The sequence below is a fragment of the Jaculus jaculus genome, chromosome 12 (genome assembly GCF_020740685.1).
Source record: "Jaculus jaculus isolate mJacJac1 chromosome 12, mJacJac1.mat.Y.cur, whole genome shotgun sequence".
NCBI lineage: Eukaryota > Metazoa > Chordata > Mammalia > Rodentia > Dipodidae > Jaculus > Jaculus jaculus.
In genome coordinates, this window is record NC_059113.1 from 107,461,287 (window position 1) to 107,487,581 (window position 26,295).

The 26,295-nt window shown below is 45.5% G+C and overlaps 2 protein-coding genes across 16 annotated transcripts in view; one reads left to right on the forward strand and one right to left on the reverse strand.

Annotated features, from left to right (window-relative positions):
• Positions 1-20,032, forward strand: part of Hps3 (HPS3 biogenesis of lysosomal organelles complex 2 subunit 1) — a 39,894-nt gene extending 19,862 nt beyond the window's left edge. Inside the window, exons 9-18 of one of the 13 annotated variants that reach the window (XM_045130749.1) lie at positions 967-1,148; positions 2,373-2,553; positions 5,649-5,882; positions 8,062-8,247; positions 9,417-9,605; positions 10,967-11,074; positions 13,904-14,110; positions 14,926-15,016; positions 18,887-19,046; positions 19,472-20,032. In XM_045130749.1, coding sequence (XP_044986684.1) covers positions 967-1,148; positions 2,373-2,553; positions 5,649-5,882; positions 8,062-8,247; positions 9,417-9,605; positions 10,967-11,074; positions 13,904-14,110; positions 14,926-15,016; positions 18,887-19,017 — 1,509 coding nt within the window. In that variant the 3' untranslated portion in view covers positions 19,018-19,046; positions 19,472-20,032. Of the gene's footprint in view, positions 1-966; positions 1,149-2,372; positions 2,554-5,648; positions 5,883-8,061; positions 8,248-9,416; positions 9,606-10,966; positions 11,075-13,903; positions 14,111-14,921; positions 15,017-18,813; positions 19,047-19,471 lie in introns of those variants that run through there. The other 12 variants (XM_045130750.1, XM_045130753.1, XM_045130755.1 and 9 more) reach the window with 12 other exon arrangements.
• LOC101610703 (ceruloplasmin) overlaps positions 11,581-26,295 on the reverse strand; it is a 69,570-nt gene continuing 54,855 nt past the window's right edge. For 2 of the 3 annotated variants that reach the window (XM_045130748.1, XM_045130746.1), the window contains 5 exons: positions 25,379-25,595; positions 24,013-24,152; positions 22,413-22,575; positions 13,465-13,569; positions 11,581-11,633 (listed from right to left, as the gene is read on the reverse strand). In XM_045130748.1, the coding sequence (XP_044986683.1) occupies positions 13,466-13,569; positions 22,413-22,575; positions 24,013-24,152; positions 25,379-25,595 (624 nt within the window). In that variant the 3' untranslated portion in view covers positions 11,581-11,633; position 13,465. Of the gene's footprint in view, positions 11,634-13,464; positions 13,570-20,831; positions 20,971-22,412; positions 22,576-24,012; positions 24,153-25,378; positions 25,596-26,295 lie in introns of those variants that run through there. The other variant, XM_045130747.1, reaches the window with a different exon arrangement.

The window sequence follows — 26,295 nt, forward strand, 5'->3', positions numbered from 1 at the left end:
TGGTCAGGCGGTAATTAGATCAGCTTTGCTCTGTCTTTCTGTCTTGCTTCCTTGACAGCCTTGGATCTCATCTAGATGTTCTGACCCCTAGGGTCTGAATATGCTGGTCACTTTGGACTAGCTGGTGGTAATCACGCGAGCCCACTCTGCACTACAGGTGCAGAACTTGACACTTACCTGTTGACACTCAGGAAGGGTTGCTTGGCCTTCACTAAACGTGCTGCACCACAGAACTTTAAAGAACAGTGGTCCTGGGCTGGAGAGATGGCTTAGCGGTTAAGCGCTTGCCTGTGAAGCCTAAGGACCCCGGTTCGAGGCTCGGTTCCCCAGGTCCCACGTTAGCCAGATGCACAAGGGGGCGCATGTGTCTGGAGTTCGTTTGCAGAGGCTGGAAGCCCTGGCGCGCCCATTCTCTCTCTCCCTCTATCTGTCTTTCTCTCTGTGTCTGTCGCTTTCAAATAAATAAATAAAATTTAAAAAAAAAAAAAAAAAGAACAGTGGTCCTGTTTCCAATGTATCCATTAACCTTATCAAACTGGGACCCAGTTATTGCTAAGTGTACTGTTATTGTAGTGTCACTTTGACCTTACTGTAAAAGCGCTGACAACATAGAGTGCAGTCAGGTGTGGAGTAAACTGGCCCCTAGAGAAAGAAACCGTAGAGCAAGGAAACACCCAGCCAAGGCCCCATCGAATAGTAGGTGACCGTGTATTTATTTATTTGGTTTTTCGAGGTAGGGTCTTGCTCTAGCCTGGGCTGACCTGGAATGCACTATGTAGTCTCAGGCTGGCCTCAAACTCACAGTGATCCTCCTACCTCTGCCCCCTGAGTGCTGGCATTTTAGGTTTGTGTCACTATGCCTGGCCTTTTTCTAGTGTTTAATATGCTTCTGTACTGACTTTATACAGTGTGTAGATGTCCTAAGGAGCTGGGGCAGGCAGCGGTTTGTCTGTCTTCGGCTTGCAGGTAGAGTACAGTAACTCCTACAGGACCGTGAGAACCCAGAGCTGCATCCACCTCCTGAGCGAGGCACATCTTCTCCTGAGAGCCGCCCTGATGGACGGCAGCCGGCTGGAGCCTGGAGAGAGAGCAGAGCTCTTGGAAGCCTTTAAAGAGAGCTGCGGGCACCTCGGAGACTGTTACAGCAGGTTGGTGACACCTCGGGGAGCCTTGCTGTTTTCAGTTAGGCTTGAATTTTGCGTGCACTTACCAGCTTTTCATCTCGGGTGGTGAGTTGATTAGTGATTACTGGGGGAATGTGAATAGACTTGGTTCTTCCCCCCCAACCCCCCTTAACTGACAAGTTTGTTGAATACATTTTGTGTGAGGTACTGTGCTGGATGAAGCAAGTGACCTAGCCACTGTCTTTAATTTATTTGTTTTTAAAATGTATTTTGTTTGAGAGAGGGAGGCAGATGGAAAGAGAATGGACACACCAGGGCCTCCAGCCACTGCAAACAAACTCCAGACACATGCTCCACCTTGTACACTTGGCTTATGTGGGTCCTGGAGAATTGAATCTGGGATCTTTGGCTTTGTAGTCAAGCACCTTAATCACTTAAGCCATCTCCCCAGCCCAGCTACTGTCTTGAAAGAGTCCCACTTTGTTCAAGTTCTCAAGTTCATGATTTTCACCACCTAACTGGAGAACTTGGAGGCTTTCTTTTTTTCCTGGTTTTTTGAGGTAGGGTTTCACTCTAGTCCAGGCTGACCTGGAATTCACTATGTAGTCTCATAGTGGCTGTGACTCATGGAGATCCTCCTACCTCTGCCTCTTGAATGCTGGGATTCAAGGTGTGTGCCATCACACCTAGCTTATGGAGGCTTTTTTTTTTTTTTTTTTTTTGGGGGTTTTTCAAGGTAGGGTCTCACTCTAGCCCAGGCTGACCTGGAATTCATTATGAAGTCACAGGGTGGCCTCAAACTCAAAGCGATCCTCTTACTTCTGCCTCCCCAGTGCTGGGATTAAAGGCGTGTGCCACCACGCCCTGCCTGGCTGCATATTTTAACAGAATATAGTAATAGATTTCATCATGACATCTCTATACATATACATAATTGGTTTGATGGTTATATTCTCTTGTCCCCCTGCTGTTACTGCTGATCCCCATCCTCTCCACAGCTCGACCCTGTTCTACCTCCATGTCTTTTTGAGGGGGGACCCCTTGAATTTCATTAGGGTTGTTTACAGGAGACTGGCCGAGGGTTGGTTTGTTCCAGAGCACAAGCACCTTTCCAGTGGCTGCACCACTATAGAAAGCTGTTTTGAGTTTCATGTTTTTGGAAAGCATGATCTAGTTTATTACTGAATATGTTTGCTATCAGAAAATTGTAAATTTGAAGCTTTTTTTTTTTCACGTCTTTCCCTTTAGGCTTGACACCCAGCATTCCCATCTTGCCTTACCATACTATAAGATGTCCGGTTTGTCTCTGGCAGAAGTATTGTCTCGTGTGGATTGGGCAGGAGAGAATGAATCCCAGAAATATGAACGAGGATTAATCTTTTATGTCAGTCATTCACTTCATGAGAACCTGGATGAAGAATTAAGTGAAGTGAACATAGCTTTTGTTTGTTTGTTTGTTTGTTTGTTTGTTTCTGTGGTAGGGTCTCATTCTAGCTCAGTCTGGCCTGGAATTCAATATGTCGGCTCAGGGTGGTCTCAAACTCATGGCGATCCTCCTACTTCTGTCTCCCAAGTGCTGCAATTAAAGGTGTGCGTCACCACGCCTGGCCGAATAGTTTTTTATAGTTACAGCTACTATTTTTTAACTGCATTTGGACATTTAGAAGTCATGTTCTTAATATTTTCTGTCATTTTTTTTTCCCTGACAAATGAATGTGCCCTTCATTAATGATTATAGAATTTGGAAAGGAGCTTAGGAACCATCATCTTCTTGCATTTCCTCTTTCTTTCTCACTCTTTTTTTTTTTGTTTTTGTTTTTGTTTTTGAGGTAGGGCCTCACTGTGGCCCAGGCTGACCTAGAATGCACTATGTAGTCTCAGGGTGGCCTTGAACTCATGGTGATCCTCCTCCCTCTGCCGCCCTGGTGCTGGGATTAAAGGCATGTGTCACCATGCCCGGCTAATTTTCCCTCCCTCCCTCTCCCTCTCTCTCTCTCTCTCTCTTTTATTTTTAATTACTTATTTGAGAGCGACAGAGAGAAGGAGGCAGAGAGAGAGAGAATGGGCATGCCAGGGCTTCTAGCCACTGAAAATGAACTCCAGATGCGTGTGCCCCCTTGTGCATCTGGCTTACATGGGTCCTGGGGAATCGATCCTCAAACTGGGGTCCTTAGGCTTCACAGGCAAGCGCTTAACTGCTAAGCCATCTCTCTAGCCCTAATTTCCTCATTTTTTATCATGAAGATATAGTTGGTTGTGGTCAAGGGCCCTCCCTGGGGATAATGGCATGCATTTAAAAAAATATTTTATTTTATTTATTTGCAAGCAGAGAAAGAGAGAGAAGAGAGGCAGACAGGGAGAGAATGGGTGCTCTAGGATCTGTAGCCACTGCAAAAGAACTCCAGATGCATGTACCTCCTTGTGCATCTTGCTCATGTGGGTAATGGGGAATTAAACCTGGGTCTTTCGGCTTTATAGGGAAGCGCCTTAACTGCTAAGCCATCTCTCCAGTCCATAAATGTGTTTTTTACTTATTCATTACTTTTTTGTAGTTTTTTTATTGATAGCTTCCATAGTTATAGACAGCATACCAGGTAGTTCTCCCCCTCTCCCCTTGCCTTTGAAACTCCACTCTCCATCATATCCTCTCTCTCTCTCAATCAGTCTTTTATTTTTATGTCATCTTATCATCCTATTATGAGGGTCCTGTGTAAGTAGTGTCAAGCACTGTGAGGTTATGGATATCCAGGTCATTTTGTGTCTGTGAGATTGCGTTGTAAACAGTCCTACCCTTCCTTTGGCTCTTACATTCTTTCCGCCACCTCTTCTGCAATGGACCCTGAGCCTTGGAAGGTGTGATAGAGATGTTTCAGTGCTGAGCAGTTCTCTGTCACTTCTCAGCACTATGATGCCTTTTGAGTCATCCTAGAGCTCACCACCACCCGTAAAGAAAGCTTCTCTAACCAAATGTGAGAGTAACATTATCATATGGGTATGAACACTAAGAGAAGTGCTTGCTGGACAGTTTGGAGAGCATAGTATGTACATTTAGCCAGAAACCAGCAGACGTAACTCCCCGAGGGCTCAAGACATCCCCATCATAGGTTTTCAGTGTCAGGCATGCTCCCCCTCCGTGGTGGTTCCCCCACAACTGACACATGGCATGTGTTTTCAAGTGGCCTAGAATTTGTCCTTGCCTTCTTTTCAGTGTAGTTTTTTCCACACCCCCAATTGCTCTATTTTCTAAGCGTCTAAATTTCACTTACGGCTCAATGACATCTTCAGACATTGTTAAGACTTCTTTTTAGTTTCTCTTATATAAATTGTATTTTATTTTTAATTAAAAAAATTTTTTTTTGGTTTTTCAAGGCAAGGTCTTGCTGTAGCCCAGGCTGACCTGGGATTCACTCTTAGTCTCAGGGTGGCCTTGAACTCACAGCAATCCTCCTTCCTACCTCTGCCTCCCAGGTGCTAGGGTTAAAGGTGTGTGCCACTACTCAGCTCTGATGTAAATTTTAAACATAGTTAGAAATTTCGAGGTTTTGGGGGAAATGAATTTTGTTATATGAATTATATAGTTTGAATTAAGTTGTAGTGTTTTTTATTTTTATTTTTGAAAACATTTTGTTTTTTATTTGAGAGAGAGAAAGAGGCAGAGGCAGAGGGGGGGGGAGGGAGAGAGAGAGAGGGAGAGAGAATAGGTGTGCCAGAGCCTCCAGCCACTACAAGTGATCTCCAGACACATGTGCCCCTTTGTACATCTGGCTTGTGTGGCTCCTGGGGAATTGAACCTGGGTCCTTTGGCTTTGAAGTCAAATGCCTTAACCACTAAGCCAACTCTCCAGCCTGTTTGTTGGTTTTTCGAGGTAGGGTTTCACTCTTGCCCAGGCTGACCTGGAATTCACTATGTAGTTTCAGGGTGGCCTCGAACTCATGGCAGTCCTCCTGCCGGTGCCTCCCGAGTGCGGGGTTAAAGGTGTGCGCACCACCACGCACCCCGCTAGTTGTAGTGTTTTGACTGCCGACTTTTAAGTATCATTTTTTGAAATACTTTCTTCTGTCTTCCTATTAAAATTGGCAACATGGTCACAATGTAGTGTCTGTTTCCCCTGCTTTTTCTTTTTCTTCATTTTTCAAGTCTGTATTACGTATTGACTTGTGAAGAGGGAGGGTATATGGGTGGGCACCCCAGGGAGTCTTCCTGCCTCCAGCTCCAGACGCACGCGCCACTTTGTGCATCTGGCTTTATGTGATTGTTGAGGACTTGAACCCTGGCCATCGTGCCTTGCAGGGAAGTGCCTGTACCCACTGAGCCATCTGTAGCCCTGCTTTCTCTTGATTTGAATCAGATATTTCAGGTCATTTCACGTCTCCCACGTGTCTGCATCTAGTCTGTTTCTCAGCCAAAACAGACTATAGTGATTTCACCCTGCTGACAAGGTGTCTGTGTGGGCTTTGTATGCATTATTCCTTTTGCTCTGTTTGTTGCTTCTTATTAGCTGACCTTTTATTCTTTGTTCAAAGGAATTAGCAGCAAAAGTGGTTCACATGTTTCATGTGTCTGAGCCAAAGCAACTGCCCCAGGTTCTGTGCAGTCCCTCTATGAAGAATGTTGACCCGCCAACTGCCCTGCACTATCTCAGGAAGCTGGACGCCTGTGGACTTTCCTCCGTGCTGGTGGCCCTGACCAGAGCAGCAGTGGCCCTGAGAATGGGGGATCTCGACCTTCATGAAACTGAAATGCAGAGCTACTCTGAGGTAGCGTGCCCTGCCTGGCGTTACCAGCTGTCTGTAAGAGGACATGGGCGCCCCAAGGCATTTGTCTTGGGGGGCTTCTTTGTAGCCCATGTTTTCTTCCTTGCAGTTGGAAACAGACAGTAGTAGACGGGAAGTAGTCTGAATGGGACTTTGGGTCTGATAAAAAGAAAAAGAACTGGGTGATAAATGTCAGCAGTGGGAATTCCACGCTCTTTCCTGTTGGTGCCATATATCCAGGGAGAGCACTGTGTTTGGAGTGAACGCACAAGCTGTGGCGGAGCTCACACTCAGGTTGGGCACGAGAGAGTGGTGTGTTCACTGGGAGCATTCCAAAGTGACGGGTTTAATGCAGCGAGAGGCTGGGTTAGGGTGAGGGGTCGAGTGGGTACAAAAGCAGCATCCCCTGGGAACATCACAAATGACTCTGGCTGCTTGGGCATCTAAAGGCTGTGTCTAAGGAGGAAAGGTCATTTCCTTTGGAAAAGGGATCATTTAGGCACAGAAGCTGTGAGGATGTTACTCATCTGAGGAGGAAAATGTACACACGATGGAGACTGGGAAATGGCTCATGGGTAAGGGCATTTGTTGCACAGAGCATGACCTGAGTTCAACCTACTGCCCCCACATGGGCAGAGACAAGAGGCTGGCCGAGGCTCAACGGCCAGCAGATCGAACAAAACGGTGGTGGGCGCCAGCCTCACTGGGAGACCATCAAGGAAGTAAGCAGAGGAGCAATAGAAGGACACCAACACCCCCTCTGTCCATGCACACGCTCACCCCAAGAACAGGAAGTAGAAGGGATGTCATCTGGGCACTTGCATCCCAAGTCTGCTCTGTAGCCCTTGCGTGTGCTGCTCCATTCCGGGCTCTGGGGCCAGCGGGCCGCGGTGACGTACGTGACGTAGCTGAGGTGAGGAGAGCTGAGGTGACTGCCACAGTTGCACACTGGGCCAGAACCTGTGACGTACGTGACGTAGCTGAGGTGAGGAGAGCTGAGGTGACTGCCACAGTTGCACACTTGGCCAGAACCTGTGCTCCCACACTGCTGAGCTCCATGATGAGAATACATCCACATTGGGGCACAGAAAGTGGAATTCTATAAATACTAATTTCTTTACATAATTTTGAAAAGACAAGATGCATTTTTTTCAAATTTAATTTCATTCAAATTAGTCCTAATATACAGCTTTTTATAGAAATTGGCATCTATTTAAATATCAATATTTTATTTTTGAAATACTTATTTGTGTGTGTGTGTTGGGGGGGGGTTCCTAGGGCTTTTGGGCACTGCAGATGAACACCAGACACTTGCACCACTCTGCACCTGGCTTACGTGGGTGGCTTGGGAGTTGAACCCAGGGCTGGCAGGCTTTGCATGCCAGTGCCTTTAGCTGTAAAGCCATCTTCCCAACCCCCAAATATTAGTAATTTAAAAAGACAGTTAAAGCTGCGCATGGTGGAACACGCCTTTAATCCCAGCACTCAGGAGGCAGAGGTAGGAGGATCACTGTGAGTTCGAGGCCACTCTGAGACTACATAGTGAATTCCAGGTCAGCCTGGGCTGGAGTGAGACCCAGCTCGAAAAATAAAAAAATAATAATAATAAAAAAAAAGACAGTTAAGGGACCTGGGCGTGGTGGTGCACGCCTTTAATCCTAGCATTCGGGAGGGCAGGCAGAGGTAGGAGGATCGCCATGAGTTTGAGGCTACCCTGAGACTACGTAGTGAATTCCAGGTCAGCCTGGGCCATAGTGAGACCCTACCTTGAAAAAACCAAACAAAAAGACAGTTAAAGGGCTGGAGAGATGGCTTAGTGGTTAAGGTGTTTGTTTGCCTGCAAAGCCAAAGGATCCTTGTTAATTCTCCAGGATCCACGTAAGTGAGATGCACAAGGGGCACATGGGTCTGGAGTTCTGTAGTGGCTGGAGGCCCTGGCATGCCCATTCTTTCCCTCTCTTTTCGCCTGCTCTGTCTGCTTCTTTCTCAAATAAATAAATAAATATGTATTTTTTAAAAAGATAGTTAACAATAGCTTTCTTATGGTAAAGGTAGGTTTTATAAAAAAGAATTAAGATAAGTAAATTATTAATAGCTTACCCCTGAGTGATTAAAGTGCTTCTGCAGGATGGGTAATCTCAGTGTAAATGCACTGTTCCTAAGTCACCTTTTCCCTCTGAAGGCGAAGTTGGTGTGTGGCTTTATTCTGGAACCTCGGCTATTAGTTCAACAGAGAAAAGGACAGATGGTCCCTACCGAGCTCGCGGTACACCTGAAAGAAACTCGGCCTGGACTGCTTGTGGCTTCTGTTCTGGGCTTGCAAAAGAACAACAAAATTGGAATTGAAGAAGCAGATTCTCTCTTTAAGGTTTGTTCCATTAAAAATGTAATTTTAGGGGCCTGGAGAGAGAGTTTAGCAGTTAAGGTGTTTGTCTGCAAAGCCAAAGAATACCGGTTTGACTCTCTAGGACCCACGTAAGGCACAAGGGGCCACGTGCGTCTAGCTAGAGTTGGTTTGCAGTTGCTGGAGGCCCTGGTGTGCCCATCCCCCATCTCATATAAATAAATAAGTAAAGTTTTTTTAAAAAAATGTATTCTATCTGGGCATGCTGGCAGATGCCTTTAATCTCAGTACTCAAGAGGCAGAGGTAAAAGGGTTGTCATGTGTTCGAGGCCACCCTGAGATGACAGTGAATTCCAGGTCAGCTTGTGCTAGAGTGAGGGGAAAAAAAGTTAATTTTAGGTCTGAGGAGATAGCCCAGTGTATAAAGTTCTTGCTTTGCAAGCGTGAAGATCCGAGTTCAGTCCCTAGTGCCCATGTAAAAATGTCAAGCATGGCAGTGCACCCCTTTAATCCAGCACGTGCAAGGCGGAGACGGGGAGATGCCTGGATCTTGCTGGCGGCCAGCCTAGCCTGACTGCTGAGCTTCAGGCCAGGGACAGAGCCGCCTCCCAGCGGTGGGTGATGTTTCTGAGGATGGCACTGAGCTGGTCCTCTGGTCTCTGTGTGTGCATGTGCATTGCATGTTCACCCATACGTGCAGTCACACACACATAAATTAATTAAAAATAACTTTCTGAATGGCTTGAAAAAACCCTAGGAGGAAGCCAGGCATGGTGGCGCACGCCTTTTGGAGGCAGAGTTAGGAGGATCACCATGAGTTCGAAGCCACCCTGAGACTCCATAGTGAATTCCAGGTCAGCCTGGCATAGAGTAAGACCCTTCCTCAAAAAACAAACAAACAAAAACTCTAGGAGGGAACAGAATTAAGGAAATGTTTTTCCTATGTCTATTGGAAAGATCGACTTCCACTTAATCAGTTTGTACTTACAAGTACAAATTAAAATATTTCCAGACAGACTCTGCTCATGCAGCCTAGAACCTGTTTCTCATTAAAATTGCCTGTCTCCTTATGACATGGCATTGGAGGCAGTGGTGGAAATGATTAAGTTCACGGCCCATAGGATGGTGCGGTGTCCAGCTGCACCGTCTCCGTCTTGCTGTGGGGATACGGAGGTCTGGCTCCCTGTTTGAAGGTGCTGTGCGGTGGAGGGGAAGGCACGGCTCCTCAGCTCCTGGTTGACTTCTGGGAAGCGCAGCTAGTGGCTCGTGTCCCGCACGTGGAGCTTCAGGACCTCTGCTTCAAGCTTGTGTCCCAGTACGTCCGGAGATTGGCTGGGAGACGGCCTCCCGACACCACACCCTTGCGGACTGCCGAGGATTTGGTAAGATGATGGGGTAGTGCGTGTTACAATAGTCTGTTTTATTCTTAATGTCTTAGAATTGAACCTAGTTTTCTATTACCATTTACCTGACACAGTTTGCCCAAATTTTAAGTACTTTTCTATCCTAAAGAATGTACTTTTGGGCTGGCAAGATGGCTTAGCAATTAAGGTGTTTGCTTGTGTAGCCAAAGACCCCTGTTGGATTCCCCAGGATCCATGTAAGCCAGATGCACAAGGTGGCACATGCGTCTGCAGTTCATTTGCAGCGTCTGGAGGCCCTGGTGCGCCCATTCTCTCTCTCAAATAAATGAAATAAAATGTACACACACACACACACACACACACACACACACACACACACACATTCTATTTGACAGCAACAGACAGAGGCAGAGACAAATAGAGAGAATGGGGGTGCCAGGGCCTCCAGCAACTACAAATGAACTCCAGACATGTGCGCCCCCTTGTGTATCTGGCTAACATGGGTCCTGAGGGAAACAAGCCTCGAACCAGAGTCCTTAGGCTTCACAGGCAAGCACTTAACCGCTAAGCCATCTCTCCATCCCTAAAATGTATGTGTATATATATGTATATTTTTGTTCATTTTTATTTATTCATTTGAGAGTGACAGAGAAAGAGACAGATAGAGAGAGAGAATGGGCGTGCCAGGGCTTCCAGCTACTGCAAATGGAACTCCAAATGCGTGCACCCAATTGTGCATCTGGCTAATGTGGGTCCTGGGGAATTGAACCTCAAACCGGGGTCCTTAGGCTTCACAGGCAAGTACTTAGCCATTAAGCCATCTCTCGAGCCCAAAATATATATTTTTAAATGTACCTTTATCACAGTTTCTGTTCCAGTGTCACGGCCTGTAGGAGGGGCCTCCCAGGCGTCTTGGTAGGGGGGTTCAGCGGCCGTGGGCGGCAGCTGCTGCATTGCTCCTATTTCCCGTCAGCTGCGTACAGTGCTGGTGAGCAGCACTCTGTAACTGCTGCTTTATTTAAAGTGCAAGGACTTGTTTACTGCAGATTTGGTGTAGAAGTAACAATTCTGTCATGTTTTCTAGGAAAAACATTCTGACAGACTTCCCATTCCCAGGAAAGTGGAGGCCTGATTTTGATGCTCTTTACTAATTGGTTACTTTTGGATGGATAAGGGATTTTTTTGTTTTCGAGGTAGGGTCTCACTCTGGCCCAGGCTGACCTGGAATTCACTATGTAGTCTCAGGGTGGCCTCGAACTCACAGCAATCCTCCTACCTTTCATCCCAAGTGCTAGGATTAGAGGCATGCGTCACCATGCCTGATGATAAGGGATTTTTGATGTTGTGTTTGCTTGTGGTTTATTTACCTGTTGTTTCAGATGAATGCCTGCAGTCATTACGGCTTAATCTCCCCATGGGCTCATGCCTTCATATCGCCTGACTTGTCAGCTGATAAAAACTACACAGAGGACCTTTCAAAACTACAGGTAAAGAAAAAAAAAAGCCCCTTTCTTTTGAATATGAAGTTACAACATAGTAGAAGTTTTACATCTGGCTCATCAAGGGTCCTGTTACTTGAGAATGTGCATTTTTAGGAACCACTCATTGTCATTGCTTCTTTTTTAAAAAAAACTTTTTTATTGACAACTTCCATATTATAGACAATAATCCATAATAATTCCCTCTCCTCCCCCACTTTGCACTTCACACATCCACCTTCCATCCTATCCCCTCCCTCTTTCAATCAATCTCTTTTATTTTGATGTCATCATCTTTTCCTCCTATTATGAGGATCTTGTGTAGGTAGTGTCAGGCACTGAGAGTCCATGGGTATCCAGGCCATTTTGTGTCTGAAGGAGCACGGTATAAGGAGTCCTACCCTTCCTTTGGCTTTTACATTTTCCCTGCCGCCTCTTCCATAATGGACTCTGAGCCTTAGAAGGTGTGATAAAGATATTTCAGTGCTGAGCATTCCTCTGTCACTTCTCAGCACCATGGTGCCTTCTGAGTCATTCCAGGGTCACTGCCATCTGAAAAGAGAAACTTCTGCAACCGAAAGTGAGAGTAGCATTAATATATGGGTGTGAACATTAAGAAAAGGGCTCACTGAGCAAGTTTGGTGAGCGTAATAAATGTATTTAGCCAGAAACCAGCAAGTGTTACACCCCCTAGGGCTCCTGACCTTCCCTGTCATAGACTTTTGACTAGTTTTCAGTATCAGGCCTGTATTCCCTCCCATGGAGAGGGCCTCCAGTCCAATTAGAGAGGGGTTGGTTTCCCCCGTAACAGACGTGGCACTATTGCATCCCTTGGCTCATTTGGCCTGGCTGACAAAACTTAAGGCTTGCAGTGTCCACTGTTGTTTGTCTCCTCTGATGACTTCTTTCTCCTATAGTGTTGCAGCTTTCTGTCAGCTGGTCTACAGGGAGGAGGGTTTCAGCTCACCCTCAGCTTGATTTCTCAGTGACCTTGCAGCTTAAGCTTGTGGACTGTTCAGAAATATTCTTAACATCTAGTTCTGGTGTGGACAGATGGCTTAGCGGTTAAGTACTTGCCTGTGAAGCCTAAGGACCCCAGTTTGAGGCTCGATTCCTCAGGACCCACGTTAGCCAGATGCACAAGGGGGCACATGCATCTGGAGTTTGTTTGCAGTGGCTGGAAGCCCTGGCGTGCCCATTCTCTCTCTCCATCTGCCTTTCTCTGTCAGTCACTCTCAAATAAATAAATAAAAATAAACAAAAAAAATTAACATGTAGTTCTGGTGGGAAACCTAAGAGCCTTAGCAATTCCCTGTAATGTTTTGTGGGTATCAGTGACCTTGGGCAACTTACTCACTGGAAGGTATCCCATTCCTGGCACTGAACTTTTTCTGGTAACAGTCTATGGCTTCTGGGTGCACCATTGCCCAAAAAAGTTTCCATATGGCTTATTCATACCCTCTTAAATTTTTTTTTTTTTTTTTCGAGGTAGGATCTCATTCTAGCTTAGGCTGACCTGGAATTCACTCTGTAGTCTCAGGGTGGCCTCAAACTCACGGCGATCCTCCTACCTCTGCCTCCCGAGTGCTGGGATTAAAGGTGTGCACCACCACACCCGGGTCCCTCTTAAATTTTGATTAACCCTCCCCCAACCTTTCCTTTACTCATCTCTTCCCCTGACCTCACTTACGCCATCTACCCCCAGTAATCTGTTTATCTACTTAAACACATACAATGCTATCTCTAAAGTCTTCTGTTAATTGAGAGTTCAGCATTTGTAGGTTGTGCCTCTTCTGAGCAGTCCTGATGGTGCAGGTGGACTGGGCCTGCGGCGCGGTGGAGGAAGCATGCGGGGAGCTTGTTTATGCCCCATACAGGGCTGGGGCAGACAATGTTGGTAGCACTTACAGAAAACAATAACCTTGGGCCTTTTTTGTTTGTTTTTTTTTGTTTTTTATTTTGCTTTTTGGAGGTAGGGTCTCACTCTAGCCTAGGCTGACCTGGAATTCACTATGTAGTCTCAGTGTGGTCTCGAACTCGCGGCGATCTGCCTACCTCTGCCTCTGGAGTGCTGGGATTAAAGGTGCCACCACGCCTGGCTCATTAAAAATTCTTAGCAACTAAAACGAAGTAAAAGTTCATGAAGAATGCATTTTGTACAGATTTTGACTACTTTCATTTTTACCATGGTTTGGTAACCTTACTTTTGCTCCTTTGTGCCTCATCCTTTATACAGTTAATCAAGGATTTAATACAAAAGTAATTTGTGTTTTCATCCATGTTGGGAGATCTTATGAGTGGAAGAGTTTCACCTTATTTTATCTTTGCCATTATTTGTCATTATTACCAGGCAGTCATTCAGATAAATAATTAAACTTACAAGAAGAAAAGATACCAACCTTATTTTCCTGGCCACTCCTTGGTGGACATTTGGAATAAAATAATCATGCTGACCGAGAGTGTATAATTGATCTTCCATGTCCTTATGCAGCTTTGAGAAGATGCTGTAGCAAAAATGATACAGGGAAAAGAAATTAAGATATTTTGTGCATTTGGCTTTATATGGGCACTGGGGAATTGAACCTGGGTCCTTTGGCTTTGCTCCTTTAACTGCTGAGCAAGCGTCTCAGCTCTCAACAGATCTTTAAAATGGAGGTGAAGTCAAGATTATTAGTACTCACTTAGACTTATTCAGTAAGGACAAACAACCTGCACTCCTGTAATTGCATTCTTTTTCCATTATTTTGTTAAGTGGCTTCATAAAACATTGTATGCTATATGTTGTGTTTCCATTTTTGTGATGCCTCATTCCATAACATTTCACTTTTCTGTTCGTAGTCTCTTATCTGTGGTCCTTCATTTGACATAGCTTCCATTATGCCATTCCTGGAGCCCCTTTCCGAAGACACTGCTGCTGGTCTCAGCGTTCACGTGCTGTGTCGCACCCGCTTGAAGGAGTATGAGCAGTGCATAGACACGCTGCTAGAGCGATGCCCGGAGGCCGTCGTCCCTTACGCTAGTCATGAGCTGAAAGAAGAGAACCGGGTATGCTGTCTAAGTTGTGTCGGCGGCTTGATCAGCGACAGTCACATTTTGTAATGCTGCTGTCTTTATCTCCACAATGGGACTGCAGGTGCCAGCCAGCCTTTCGCAAGGCTGTCTGTGTCTCTAAAGAACATGTATGTTTGGGCTAGAGAGATGGCTTAGTGGTTAAGGCGCTTGCAAAGGACCCAGGTTCAATTCCCCAGGACCCATGTAAACCAGATGCACGCATGTGTCTGGAGTTCATTTGCAGGTTTGCAGCAGCTGGAGGCATGGCGTGCCCGTTCTGTGCCCCTACCCCCCATGCATGTGCCTCTTTCTCAAGTAAATATTTTCTTACAAAGAGCATGTATGTTTAATGTTGGAAGACTTGAGTACTCTTGGATGCTATTACAATGCATGGTGGTCATGGTATGTCGTCATCACTAAAAACCCTCTTGTTTGGAGAGGAAACCAGTGATTAAAATTCCGTAAAGGTCGGGGAAACAACATATGATGGGGAAGTATTATCTTTGCAATGTGGTCTTTAATGTAGAAATTAGAAAAGTTTTGGCTGCAGTATGTTTTTCTTTTTCTCCTTTTTGCCACTTTGAGAGATTAAGAGGCTGTCTCCACTCTCCATCTGGAGATGAGCTGTGTACAGTTCAAGTTACAAACCTGACTTTTGTTTCTGTTTAAGCAGAATCCTGGCTGCTGATAGAACTCATGTTACAACTAAAGTGATGCCTTACCCAAATGATGTTTTTTTTCCCTGTGCCACTGAAAATCTGGGTATAAAATGCTTCAAACTAAAATGGATTCATTTTTTCCTAAGATAGATTCTGTGGTGGAAAAAACTACTGCCTGAACTTTGTCAGAAAATAAAGTGTGGTGGAGAAAAATACCAACTTTACCTGGCATCATTAAAAGGTAAAAATTGTCAATTTGTTTATTTACTTATTTATTTTGGTTTTTTGAGTTAGGGTCTTAATCTAGCCCAGGCTGACCTGGAATTCACTATGGAGTCTCAGGGTGTCCTCGAACTCATGGCGATCCTCCTGCCTCTGCCTCCCAAGTGCTGGGATTAAAGGCATGCACCACCACGCCCAGCTGTCATTTTTTTTTTTTTTTAATGATGGCAAATTTTAATTTTTAAGTTGCCAAGTTCTTGATTTCTCTAGTTCTTTTACATGATGTCAGGAGAGGTGGAAAGGGCATTAAGAATCCCCTGGAAAGTTTATTTGGAGATTTCATATGCTCCCACTGTACTTGATACTGACTTTTCAAAAACTTTTACTAATATACTTTCTAAATATAAACAATATACTGTGGACATAGTTCTGTGTTCTGTCATTCTCTTCTTCCCTTCTAGATCCTACTACCACTGAGTCCCTTCTTTCCAACGAGTCTGTCCTCTATTCTGATGTCAACATTTTTCCCCTCTGTGACGCAGGTCTTACGTAGGTAGTGTCAGCCACTGTGAGGTCATGAATATCAAGGCCATTTTGTGTCTGGAAGACAGCATTGTAAGCAGTCCTTCCCTTCTTTGGCTCTCACATTCTTTCTGCCACCTCTTCCATTGTATATTTGATACTTAGCTTTTCTAGTCACGGGTTATATTCTTTTAGCATTTTCAAACATTTAGCAATTTGTCCTAGAAACTCTTAATTCCAATATTTAAAAAATTTATAGAACTTAAGAAAAATGACATCTTTTATTAATGATCTGGGTGCTTAATTTTATTTAGCAAGTTGAGGTTATTAAACATAGTTTTAAGTATGCAGTGTGGCAGGTTACTCAAGGATTTAAAACCTGAATGTGCAAATTATAGTTTTTGGTAGAATGGGAAATTATTTGGATATTTATAACTTATGAATTATGGATATTGATGTGTTTTTCATTTTTGAAATGGTTGTGTGTTGACATTGCCAATTGCCTGTTGACCTAGTGGGAAAGGACAAGTTGCATCGATGCGGTGCACGTAGTCTTCAAGGCCAGCAGTGCTGGGTCACGCTGTCTGGCCGAGGAGTAGAGGCGGAGCCCGTGGCTGTCGGGCGGCTGTTCTAAGGCCCCACTTCAAGCCGTGTGTTAGTGGTGAGGAAGAGGGCCGCCCTGCCTCTTCCTGCTCTTTTCAGCTTGCAGGAGACAGAGGGACAAGGCGGGTGTGTGACTCCTGCACCACACTGCACCCAAGTCAAGATGATCACGTCCTTTGTCACTGACTGGTGGTGGCTTGGGGTCACTCTCCCTTGCAGACATCCCCCGTCTTCACACCACAGCGGTGTCAGTGTGTGACCAGAGGACTCGTGGGCCTTTCTATTTTTAATTAATTTTTTATTTATTTGAGAGAAAGAAAGGCGGACAGAGAGAGACTAGGCATGCCAGGGCCTCCAGTTGCTGCAAACAAACTTTAGACGCATAGCAACCTTGTGCATCTGGCTTATGTGGGTCCTTAGGCTTTGCAGGCAAGTGCCTTAACAGCTAAGCCATCTCTCCAGCCCTCGTGGGCCTTTCTTTCTTTATTGACAACTTCCTTAATTATAAACAGTATCCATGGTAATTCTCTTCTTCCCCCACTTTCCCTTCGAAACTCCACTCTCCATCATATCCCATGTCCATCTTAGTCAGTCTCTTATTTTGATGTCATGATCTTTTCCACCTATTATGATAGTCTTCTGTAGGTAGTGTTAGGCACTGTGAGGTCATGGATATCCAGGCCATTTTGTGTCTGGAAGAGCACGTTTTAAGGAGTCCTACCCTTCCTTTGGCTCTTACATTCTTTACACCACCTTTTCCGCAATGGACCCTGAGCCTTGGAAGGTGTGATCGAGATATTTCAGTGCTGAAGAGTCCACATATTTGTTTTGTATTTAATATTGTTGTATTGAGACACTCATAATTGACTACAGGAAAATATTGGGTAAAATGACAGAGGATAAGGCTGGAGATGGAGGATAGGGATTACATACACTTAGGAGCAGAGGGATTTCTTGTCATTCTAATGCAGTTACCCAACTTGAGCACTTCTGGGTTTGTAAATTACCTGTGTGTGGTGAGGGGGGTTGCCCTGTTCATGTCGTGATGCTAAGCAGCATCTGTAAGCAGCCTCCTCCTGCTGGGTGCCAGCTGTTCCACCCCTGCTATGACGAGCAACCCTAGCTGCAGACCTTGGTGGCTGTCCCCTGGAGGACACCGTTGGCCTGGTTGAGAGCCACTGCACTCATGCAGAGCCTGTGGAGCTGGGCTGCTGGGTGGCTTGTTTATTCTAAGGAAGAATTTATTACTGATTTTCAAATAAGGAACAGCTTGTATTTTAAAACATTCTAAGATCATAGTATATTCCAAAAACAAGGCTTGAAAAGTCATTTTAAACTCCACCTTCCAGAAATACCTGTCATCAACATTGATGACTATTTTCTAGACAGTTGGAAATTGTCCTGGGTGGCTCACAGGTTTGGGTAGCAGGTGACTGTAATAAAGCAAACCATTTGTAGCTTTTCTTAGCCTCAGTTTCCCCAGCAGAGCCAGGTATTCTGCCTAACAAGTATGTCCTCTCAGGAATGGGGCATAGAATGAACAATTAGAACCTGAAAGGATTGGAGGGAAGTGAGAAGTTATGTGCAGCGTTTAAAGTGTTGCATGTACTGAAGGTAAACTTGCTCTTGCAGCTTTAATTCACATAGGTCCTCATGGAGGGAAAAGGGAAGAAATGGGCATTTGTGTAGTTCTTATTTTCGTTCATTTTTTATTTATTTATTTGAGAGCGACAGACACAGGGAGAAAGACAGGTAGAGGGAGAGAGAGAGAATGGGCGCGCCAGGGCTTCCAGCCTCTGCAAACGAACTCCAGACGCGTGCGCCCCCTTGTGCATCTGGCTAACGTGGGACCTGGGGAACCGAGCCTCGAACCGGGGTCCTTAGGCTTCACAGGCAAGCGCTTAACCGCTAAGCCATCTCTCCAGCCCAGTTCTTATTTTCTTTATAACTACCCAGTACTAGCTCACAAAGTAAGCATTTTGGTATCCAGACCACTCCTCCTTATAGGCTCCTTGTTTAAGTAAGCAAATTGGTCACTCAGCAAATGTGTTGAAGAGTCGTGAACCCTTTTCATGTATCTGATTCCAGAGCTAGGAGTCCCTCCAAATGCCCCTGCCGCTGCATTTGTGAATGTTTCACCCATAACGGCAGGTCATTCCTTTGTGTGGACGACTTTACAGTCACCAGTGACTGGTGGAGCGATATCTCATTAGCTCTGTGAGTGGAGGAAGAGGCGGGCACGTGAGGACTGCACAGGGACTGACACTGAAGCGGGGAACACGCTTGTTGAGAGCTGTCCACTAGGGAGTCGTGGAGACGTGCAGCGAAAGACTGTCTTTACAGAAACGCTTGCTCTTGTCTCCGCTCGCCTTCTTGGTGCTAGGGCTGGACCTGGGGCACTGCGTGTGCTAGGGGTGGGCCTCAGCGCCAGCAAATCCCTCACTGTTGGAAATGCTTACTAGAGCACTTGCTTTTGCTGTTTAGAAGTGGTAGATGGTCATGAAAAGTGGTTTATGCTCAGTGGTAACAAGGAATTCTAATATAGAAAGGAAGCAGGTTAGGGGACTGTGATCTAGCAGTTACTGGTGCATTCTGTCTGAGCAAAGAAGTTGTAAAAGTCATAAAGTTGATCTGTAGCTTCAGAGACAATTTTTGGTCTTGGTAATTCCAACATTTTGTTATTTGAAGTAGCATCTAATCTCTAGGAGGAAAGTTGGATGCAAAGCAGGCTTTGGGTTCTAACTTCGACGCCGTCTCCCACAAGCAGAAGCGCTGTCCGTGGCTGCCATGGAGCTAGGGCTGAGGGAGCTCCTGAGCGTCCTCCCGGGGGACGGCGCGGCCGCGTTCTTCCTGCCGTATCTTCTGTTCTGCAGCCAGAAGAAGTCGCTGGCTTGATGGCACTGTCAGGAAGCCACCACCATAGCGTAAGACTCAATAGTTTCTTTTTCTTTTCTTTTCTTTGTTTTGGTTTGTTTGAATTTTCGAGCTAGGGTCTCACTCTAGCCCAGGCTGACCTGGAACTCACTGTGTAGTCTCAGGGTGGCCTCGATCTCACGGCGATCCTCCTACCTCTGCCTCCCGAGTGCTGGGATCAAAGGCATGCGCCACCATGCCTAGCTCAATTTCTGAAAACTCAGTGCCAGATAAAAACCCATGCGAGGAGTTTGTGTGTTCTACAGATCCCAAAGCTGTCACGGTGCCTCTTTCACCTAATGCTAACGCCAATGGTAACCATAGTTCCTTGATTTATAGCCTGAATCCATTTAATCTAGAATGTAACAAGCGTCGAGATATAAAAACTACTCCAAGAAGCCACATATTCATATGTTTTTCTTCTTTTTTTTTAAAGGCAACATCTCACTCTGGCGTAGGCTAGCCTGGACCGCACCGTGCTCACTGGGCTGGTCCTCCAGGGTGGCAGGCGGGCACCTCCACACCTGCCCGGGAAGCCGTGTGTTTTCACGGGAAGAGACTGTTGTTCTGAGGAACAACATTCCTTCAGGTTGAAGACATGACAGTCATTCTCACCTTTGCCCCAGGAATCCTTGAAGGAAATAGACTGCAAGCCTGCTTGAATGGCTCTCAAAGTGGTCCAAAGTGTTGTCATTTTGAATGTTCTATGATTTTTAAAATGTGTTTCTTTCTTTGTGTAGTAAGTCTAAGTGATACAGATGTGAATGTTTTCCTGTAGTAGAAGATTCCTGCTGTATTTGCTGGTTAAAACCTCGTACTGTTTCTCTCAGAACCGGATGAACACAAGTTTACAAAGCCGCCTTCCGGTCTGGTGAGGAGCATAACTTGCTGAGTCCACAGTTCCCAACCAAAGCCTCATTTCTGTATTTTATTTATCTGTATATGCTCCTACTGTTTCTGCTACAGTCAATAATAAAATAAAGAACTGTATCATGTATATCTGTCTGTTTTAGAAACCTTTATTAGAATTTTGAGTTCAAGTTGGGTTCATTGACAGTGTTCTCATATTGAAACCAGTTATAGCTGGGCAAACCTACTTTCCCAGAGACACTGTTGTGACGTCTTTCTCCTATAGTTTATTAATTCATTATCTTATCTTTATTTTAGTTAATTATTTATTTATTTTTGTTTTTTTTTTTTTTGAGGTAGGGTCTCACTCTGGCCCAGGCTGACCTGGAATTCACTATGTAGTTTCAGGGTGGCCTTGAACTCATGGCAATCCTCCTACCTCTGCCTCCCGAGTGCTGGGATTAAAGGTGTGTGCCACTACGCCCGGCCCCATATTTTATTTTTGCCAAGATTTAATACTGCTTCTTGACCCTGCCTTCCTTTCTCCAGTTGTGGGCAGCATCCTTTGACGTTCCTTTCTTGGTTGATGTCTGTGGTTGGCATCTGTTGGCTCTTCCCCTGCGCTCTTTGCATCTTCCCCAGTGGTGAGCTAGCGTGATGTCATTAGTATGACAAGGGACTGATGAGAAGAACACGGTTGGAGACATCCCCGTGACCTTCAATTCTGACCCCGTGAAGACCACCCAAGGTAGCATGTGGTCATAAATTATCTTTGGTGAGGCTTTTCTCAAAGCCCCAAGAGTGGTGGTGTGAGTGGGCTGTGTGAACCACTTCTGTTACCTTGTGTACAGGTGCCAGTCCTAGAACGGGTTGTTGACCTGCCCATGTGTGTGCAATACGACAGAGTGAGGTACCACCATCCCCCACTGAGGCACGGAGCTGTGTGGTTCAGTCTTTGAACATGTTTATAGCTAGTCCAGTGCAAACATTCTAGTCAACAGTGTCACATGCATCGTTACCAGTCATTGTTTTATCTCCTTTTTTTCCACTTATCACCAATTTATTTCCTTCAGCCCGACTTGGTCTCTATAGGAAAAGAAATTTTAAAGATGGTTATTTAAAATAGTGTGTTTTATATGGTTAAAATCTGCAAATGAGTGCTTTACATATGTTGTAATGTTTAAAATATTTCTTTGTTTAATCATTTTTTTTTTAAATGATATAGGGTCTTACACTAGCCCAGGCTGACCTAAAATTTACTCTGTATTCTTAGGGTGGCCTCAAACTCAGTGTCTTCCTACCTCAGCCTCTCAAGTGCTGGAATTAAAGGTGTGAGCCACCATGCCCAGCTCATTCTTTTTTGTAAGTTTTATTTTTTATTTAGTACAGACAGAAAGAGGGAAGGAGGGAGGGAGGGAAAGAGAGACAATCGGTGTGCTAGGGCCTCCAGCTACTGCAAATGAAATCCAGATGCATGTGCCATCTTGTGCATTTGGCTTATGTGGGACCTGAAGAATTGATGGGTCCTTAGGCTTTGTAGGTACCTTAACTACTAAACCATCTCTCTAGACCCATTTAATCTTTTTTCTTTTTCTTTTCTTTTTTCTCCCCCAACTCCCCCCCCTCCCCGAAGTAGGGTCTCTAGCCAGGCTGATCTGGAATTCACTATGTACTCTCAGGGTGATCCTACTACCTCTGCCTCCCAATTGCTGGGGTTAAGAATGTGCCATTATGCCCAGTGGAAGTTATTTTTTAAAAAGAACAAAAGAAATTCAGTTCTGAATGTGCCTTTTTATTTTTATTTTATTTTATTTTATTTATTTATTTATTTTTATTTTTTTTTGAGGTAGGGTCTCACTCTAGCCCAGGCTGACCTGGAACTCACTATGGAGTCTTAGGGTGGCCTTGAACTCATGGCAATCCTCCTACCTCTGCCTCCTGAGTGCTGGGATTAAAGGTTTGTGCCACCACGCCCGGCTTGAATGTGCCTTTTTAAAGTCATGATTTGTTTTTGGCAAATCATTAATGTGACCAATCCCTTAAGTCAGTTTGAGGTATAATTACTGCTCAAATTCGTATCAGTTTGTTGTAGCTTAGACAGTCTTAGTACTGTTTTAAGTATCAGCTATCAGAAAATGCCTAACTCAGCTGAGCTAGCAGCAAAAGTCCCGGTTTGAAGGGAAAAAGGCAAAAGCCATGCCAGCAAATTCACAGGTGTGCCTTATTGGGAGGTATTTAAAGAATAGGCTTTTTTTGTTGTTGGTGTTTTTGTTTTTCTTTTTTCGAGGTAGGGTCTCACTCTAGCCCAGGCTGACCTGGAATTCACTATGGAGTCTCAGGGTGGCCTCGAACTCATGGCAATCCTCCTATCTCTGCCTCCCGAGTGCTGGGATTAAAGGCGTGCGCCATCACGCCCAGCTGTCAGTTTTTGTTTTTAAATGATGGCTAAGCCATCCTTCCAGCCCTGAATAGGCTTCTTAATCGAGTTCATCATCTGTGACTTCTAGAATGGCCACTTGCACACTCACCTTCGTTTGGGAGAACAGTGTATGTCATTTTCATCCCAGCGTGGATGTGATCTGTCACGTGGCAGTGGAGTAACCAGGTTCCAGGTGTTTGGGGAAACATCTCTAACGTTTGAAATGTTCCGGGGAAAATATCAAAGACATCAGAAGTATAAACGCCCCTGTGCTTTATTAGAAAAGTGACAAACGTGAGAGTTCATTCAATCACGTACTAGAAAAGTAGACACATCTGGTTTAAAAGATGGCTATCTGGCCGTGTTTTTATCAGATACAAACAGTGAGCTATGTCGTTCTTCCTAAAGCCTCAACACTATGGGCCACCAGATGGGTACAAAGGAGGGGTGTGAAGAAAGGGAAGTCATGAGTGAGAACCGCGTCCTACACAGCGCCTCTGCTTTTCCTCCCTGTCAGGAACGTAAGCTGCTACTCAAGGGGGCAAGCTGTGGCCCCATTCCAACCCTAAGCCTCCTTTGGGTCTATCTAGACTACCTGCTTGTGCAACTACAGGCGAAGACAATAATTAAGGGAGCAGAAGCAGCTGTTGGGGAGGTCACCACACTGGCAGTTCCCAGTCTTATTTAGAGGTGGGCACTGTTGTTTTTCTGCAGGAATACCCAGAAAGTTCACCAGTGTGTTACATGAAACAGACTACAGATTACGCTGTAGACTTTCTGCGATTTTTTTTTTTTTGGTAGCTCGTATTTTTTAATTTTTTTTGTACATTAGCTCAAACGTAAGAAAAGCACATCGAGGCTGGAGAGACCCAGGTTCGATTTCCCAGGACCCACGGAAAACTAGATGCACAAGGGGGTGAATGCAGCTGGAGTTTGCAGTGGCTAGCAGGCCCTGGCGTGCCCATTCTCTATCTGCCTTTGCCTCTCTCTATCCCCCCCTCAAGTAATAAATATATAAAACATTTTTTAAAATGGAAAGAACCCGGGCTGGAGAGATGGCTTAGCGGTTAAGCGCTTGCCTGTGAAGCCTAAGGACCCCGGTTCGAGGCTCGGTTCCCCAGGTCCCACGTTAGCCAGATGCACAAGGGGGCGCACGCGTCTGGAGTTTGTTTGCAGTGGCTGGAAGCCCTGGCGCGCCCATTCTATCTCTCTCCCTCTATCTGTCTTTCTCCCTGTGTCTGTCACTCTCAAATAAATAAATAATGAACAAAAAAAATATTTAAAAAAAAAATGGAAAGAACCCATGCCTAAAAGGACCATTGCTGTCACTGGGTAAGGAGTAGACGAAGGACTGGGACCTGCAGATGCCAGTTACTTGATAGCGAGGTGGTCATCTTGCTCAGCAGGCCGCTAAGAGTGGACTTAGAAGCAGGCATGGCAGGGCTACAGGAAAGTGCTGCTGCCAGGCCCGCCGTTACGAGAGCCCGGCCACCCTCTCCCAGCGATTCCACTCGAATTGCCTGATTCGGAATTCTGTGTGCAGAGCTATTGGGAGCCCAGACATGAAAAGGAAATTCAAGAAAGACCTCAAGGCCTAAGGAAGGCTGGGACCTCATTTGAAATTGCTAGCGTCTTCACTCTTTGAAATTGGAAATACATTTCCATGTAGACAGGGCGAGCCTCACCACGCGGGGGTGGGGGGGTCTTACCTTGTATCGGAAGCTGTGGCCGTGAAAGTGTAAGGTGTGCAGGTCGATCTCATTGCCCATGCCCATCACATACCAGTTCACTTCATCTCCCACGTGCATGGTGAGGCCTTGTAGAGTTCCAAACATTCTTCCATTAATAGCTGGGGAAAGCATGTGACACCTTTCAGCCTATTTTAAACCAATAACTTTTTTTAAACAGAAAACATTATGAGGTTAATATAAAGAATTCTTTAAAAATATGTATTCATTTGAGAGAGAGAGAAAAAAAAATGGGCATGCCAGGGCCTCTAGCCATTGTAAATGAGCTCCAGACTCAAGCACCACCTTGTGCATCTGGCTTATGCAGATACTGTGGAGACTATGGAGATGAACTTGGATCCTTAGGCTTTGTAAGTGTGGTTTGATGCAGGTGTCCCCCATAAACTCAAGGTGTTCTGAGTGCTAGGTTCCCAGCTGATAGAGATTTGGGAATTAACGCCTCCTGGAGGGAGTGTATTGGTGGAGGTGGGCTTATGGGTGTTATACCAACTCCCCCTTGCTAGTGTTTAGCACAGTCTCCTATTGCTGTGGTCCACCTTATGTTGACCAGTGGGTGATGTCCACTCTCTGCTCATGTCATCCTTTTCCCTGCCATCATGGAACTTCCCCTTGAGCCTATAAACCAAAGTAAATCGCTTTTTTTCCCCACAAGCTGCTCTTGGTCAGGCGATTTCTACCAGCAATAGGAACCTGCCTGCAACAGTAGGCAACTGTCTTAACCTCTGAGCCAGCTCTCCAGCCCCAGTTGTTTTTTTCCCCCCCTGAGGTAAGGTCTCACTCTAGCTCAGGCTGACCTGGAATTCACTATGCAGTCTCAGGATGACCTCGAACTCAGGCGATCCTCCTACCTCTGCCTCCCGAGTGCTGGGATTAAAGGTATGCGCCACGATGCCCAGCAAGAGTTTTTTGTTTGTTTTGTTTTGTTTTTCAAGGTAGAGTATTGCTCTAGCCCAGGCTGACTTGGAATTCACTGCATAGTCTCAGGCTGGCCTCGAACTCATGGCAATCCTCCTATCTCTGCCTCCCAAGTACTGGGATTAAAGGCGTGCGCCACCACACCAGGCTCCAAGAATCTTTTTAATGCAATAGAACTTGTACTACATAGGGGAGAGTAGATCTTTTAAGGTCACTAATATTGTAGACTTCTAGTCCCTTTGTATGAAGGTCTTTAATCCTAATTGTGTTTGCTTGAAAGGGAACAAGTGCTTGAAATTGGGAGGGAAGTTAGCAAACGGCTTTCAACATTGTTGGGAGTGGAATTCTACGCGCAAGGTGAAGAAGCAATTAGCTTGGAGAGGGAGGATGGCTTGGGGCTTGTGTGTCCTACCATGCATTTTGTTGCTCTCGATGAATTCCTCGCTGTCCTTGTTGACTTTCTCGGGGTGATCCGAGTACGTGCGGATGTTCTCATCTAAGTACCACGACTCATTCTCGTCGAACACGAGTAACAGAAGAGAAAACTCCAGCTTCTTTATGGGATTGGATACTTTCATGTAATGTGTCCGACAGACAATCAGAGGGCCAATCAATCCGCTGTAGAGGTCCTGCAGGGAAGCAGAGCCTCAGCCACACGTGACGTGCAGGTCAGGGTGTTGTAGGACTGGAACCTTCTCACCCATGATCTTAGCAATTTTGGAGGGACCAATTAAAAAACATTTTTTTAAATATATTTGAGAGAGCGGTGGGGCTGGGGGAGAAGATGGGTGCGCCAGGGCCTCCTCCAGCCACTGCAAACAAGCTCCAGATGCATGGATGCATGCGCCCCCTTGTGCATCTGGCTAATGTGGGTCCTGGAGAATCGAACCGGGATCTTTTGGCTTTGCAGGCAAAGCCTTAACCACTAGACAATCTCTCCAGCCCCTGAAGGGACCAATTTATTTTTTGTTGTTGTTTGTTTGTTTTTTGTTTTTCTAAGATAGGGTTTCACTCTGGCCCAGGCTGACCTGGAATTCACTTTGGAGTCTCAGGGTGGCCTTGAACTCATGGCGATCCTCCTACCTCTGCCTCCTGAGTGTTGGGATTAAAGGTATGCGCCACCATGCCTGGCAAGAGGAGGGACCAATTTAAGTGGAGCAATTAGCCCAAAGCGATGCCACCAACTTGAAACAATGGCAAGAAAAAAGTTAGTTCTGTTGGTGAAACATAAGATGCTCAGGCCAAGCGCTGGCTTAGCTAAGGAGCCACAGTTTAAAACAAACCTGCGTGAGGAGCTTTGCTGTGAGCGTGAGCCAAGCGTGATGCTGT